Below are 3,393 nucleotides of genomic sequence, written 5' to 3'. Positions count from 1 at the left end.
GAGGAACTTTATAAATGATGGTTGATGGCGAATGCACCCGACCATAAACGCACACTATCAAATCTACACAGTTGGACGTAGTACTCTTTATAACTGCCTATGACAGTGACCGAATCAACAGTAAACAAAGCACAGGCAAGTACGATAGGGTATGTGTGTTCAGTTGTGCACGGAGGTTCATCAATTTGTGAGCGTGAAACAATTGTCATTTTCGTATACTGCAAATTCATAAAAATGATAACTGGCAAACGTCAACTGGGAGAGGATATCAAGTGAACGTTTCCTTGACATTTATTTGGTAGGAGATGGCAAATCCTGCCCATTTTTTACGCAATTTTTCTTCTTCTTCTCAGTGTCATGCATCTCTAAAGAAAATTTTCAACCTCATGCAAATAAAATTGACATCTAAATGTTCGCAGATATCAAATCCTCCCAACAAACGTTCATCAGATATTGTGGTCCTAAATTTATGAGTCAAACTATTACACATGGAATCAAACACACAAAGTTGTCCGTCAATGACAAGCCAGCTTCAGAAAGACTAGCGAGATTGCCGCCCAGATATGTTGGTTGGAACCACGTGACACATGTGTTTGGAGATATCGCTCCAATTTGTTTGCCCTTCCAAGCTTCTATACTCCCTCCAAACTAAATATAAAATGTCTTTGCAGTTCAAATTGATGTGCAAAAGCGTTTTATATTTAATAATTGTTACAAAGGTTGCATTTACACAAGAAGAAAATATTCGAAGTAGTAGCAGCTAGCAGGGCAGCACATTTGAGACAATATCGATCGGCTGAAATTGACATTCGTCGGATCAACTCATGTATTCTTTCCGTCAATCAATAGATAGATGGGATACAATTTAGTCAATACTACTACTATCGAGTTCGCCATTGGCGCTCGAACACCTCATCTTAATTAGTTTCCACCGACGCCTTACCCAAACTTATACTCCATCCGTTCCAAAATAGATGACTCAACTTTATACTAACTTTAGTATAAAATTGGGTCATCTATTTTGGAACGGAGGGAGTACGTACTACACCAGCATATCAGGCAAGCAAATCAGAAAACAAGGTATCGATCCCCAAATTAATGGCAATGGAGCAGGGATGGATGGATCAGTTCTTGACGCCGAGCGGCATGGGCATGCCGTCCTGGACGGACACCGGCAGCGACTCGAGCTTGCAGTCGAGCGGCAGCAGCGTGCTCTCCTCGACGAGCACCCGGCTGATGAGCCGCAGCAGCGTCTCCTCCATGTCCTTGCCGTCGCTCCACGGGTGCACCTCGGCCTGGAGCAGGCCCGGGTTCTCGCAGATGAGGTCCCACACGGGGAACCCCTTGCGCGGCATCATGAAGTCCTCCCTGGCGAGCCGCAGCGACGGGCAGTAGTCGCCGCGGCCGTCGCCGAGGTAGATGAAGCGCTTCCTGGCGCCGTCCGCCGCGGCGGCGGAGGCGCGGATGCTGTCGAGCACCTGGCCCTTGCACATGTTGGGCGGGCAGGTGCCGATGCCGCAGCCGTGCGGGCCGGCGTGGAAGTCGTGGTGCGGCGCGATGCGGAGGCGGCCGTCGGCGTCGACGCGGCTGGGGTTGGTGTTGATCTCGGAGAAGCAGCCCCGGAGGCCGTGGTAGTCGAGGATGATGTCGATGAAGAAGCGGTTGGCGTCGCTGAGGACCCTGAGGTCGCAGCCGAGGCTGTAGGCGGCCCGGATGGCGGAGACGACGCGCGGGTTGATGGGCGCGGCCCGGAGCACGTCGGCGACGTCGCGGAGGGTCCTGCCCTGCGCGTGCAGCTCCCCCATGACGGTGTCGATGAGGGTGTTCCACGGCATGGTGGGCAGCAGGCGGTCGAAGAGGTCGGTGGCGCCGAGGCCGTCGACGACCCAGTTGTCGCTGTCGACGTCGATGATGGTCTTGTCGAAGTCGAACACCACCACCACGCCGGCCATCTCGACGTACGGTCCTTCTTCCTGGACTTGGATTTCGGACCTGGAGTGGTGTGCGTGCGTGCGTGCGTGCGCGTTGAGTCTTCTTTGACGAGGAAGGGTGTGGAGACGGGTGCGGGGCTATAAACTGGCCCGGGACGGGGGAGGCGGAAGATGCCGAGGGAATATTACGAGATGCCTACGAATAGGGGCAGGCGTCGGATCGGACTCGCTCCGGCGCGTTGCTGATCGATCCATGTCAGTAATTAGCTGCCCTTTCCGGAAGGCGCGCGGCGAATCAGGTTTGGTTTTGGTTCTGGGGATTCGGTTTGGTTGTAGTTTATGCCGTGGCATATGCGCGTTCGCGTCTTTGCGTCCCGCGGGAAGAAGACGCGAGGTGGCTTCTCGTGGTGTGGCCGTGAACGTGAAGGATCCGCAGGAGCTCCTGCATGTGGCCAGGGGAATATCCTCTCTCGTGCCGTCGTGGCGCCGCTTTCGCGCGCCCGTCTTCTGGCTCGTGGCTGCTGGGTTTGCGCTTCCGGAGATTTTTTTTTTCCGAGAGTACGCCTAGGCGTACCATATTTTTATAAAAGGCAGAAGATGAATTACAAGACACTACGACTTGCTGCGAACAACAAGTGTAGCAAGACTCCACACCCGAGCTAATCAACAGATTAGCCACCACAACAATTACAAACACGACGCAAAGGGCCTGCCCTAAATCAATCCTCTAGCCGCGTCACACAAATGCCGAACACCGCCAAAAGCAACAACTTCAGTCGGGCTCTCTTTGCCAACGCACTACCCACCCTTGAATGCCTAAGAGGAGACGACAAGTAGGTAGCGGGACTCGGTCAGACCTGAACAAAGCCATCGTCTTGGGGCACCGGCAGCAGCGTACATAGCGCCCACGAGTCCGGAGAAGTGACGAAATACTTTCAAGCGCAGATGGTACGAGAGTTAGGGCATGTACAATAGAGGCAGTACCATGCTACTGCCCCATCTTTCAACTAGATAAAGAAAATCTGAAGCTACATGCATTACAATGCATGGGGTGGTCTCATACATGTTACTAGGTCCCACGGTGACTCTTCCTCCATCAACTTTATTTGCATGTAGTTCGGTTTTTCCTCACAGCACACTCCGGAAATACAGTTTGGTTCCTGGTTGTATATGCACCTTATATGGGGATTTTTTTTAATATTTTAATAAAAAGTCAAAATAGGTAAGAACTATTTTGACAAAACACTTGACTTACTTTTGCACTAGTATATAAATCTCGACGAAAAAAAAAGTTGACCTCAAAGCAAAAACAACAAAATTTGTTTGCTATTATAGGTCACTATTCACACTATTTTAGCCGAAAAATTGTCTTTTTTGAAAAGAAGTCAAAGGGATATTTTTTTTGGATTTTATTTCTCACGAGTACAATGGAAGGTCAAGTTTATTTCAAAAATATTTTCAG

General features: G+C 50.4%; 1 protein-coding gene across 1 annotated transcript; it reads right to left on the bottom strand.

The window, feature by feature from the left end:
- Window positions 1-790: 790 nt before the first annotated feature.
- On the bottom strand, window positions 791-2,053 carry LOC119276971 (inorganic pyrophosphatase 1-like). The gene has a single exon (XM_037558153.1). It carries the CDS (start codon window positions 1,950-1,952, stop codon window positions 1,125-1,127), a length of 828 nt encoding a protein of 275 aa, XP_037414050.1. The 5' UTR covers window positions 1,953-2,053; the 3' UTR covers window positions 791-1,124.
- Between the last annotated feature and the right edge of the window lie 1,340 nt (window positions 2,054-3,393).

This window comes from Triticum dicoccoides, chromosome 3B (genome assembly GCF_002162155.2).
Source record: "Triticum dicoccoides isolate Atlit2015 ecotype Zavitan chromosome 3B, WEW_v2.0, whole genome shotgun sequence".
Lineage (NCBI taxonomy): Eukaryota > Viridiplantae > Streptophyta > Magnoliopsida > Poales > Poaceae > Triticum > Triticum dicoccoides.
This window is presented reverse-complemented; position numbering and strand designations above follow the sequence as displayed.

Excerpts from the sequence above, each read along its gene's own strand:
- LOC119276971 (XM_037558153.1), bottom strand. The coding sequence starts at position 1,952 with ATGGCCGGCGTGGTGGTGGTGTTCGACTTCGACAAGACCATCATCGAC.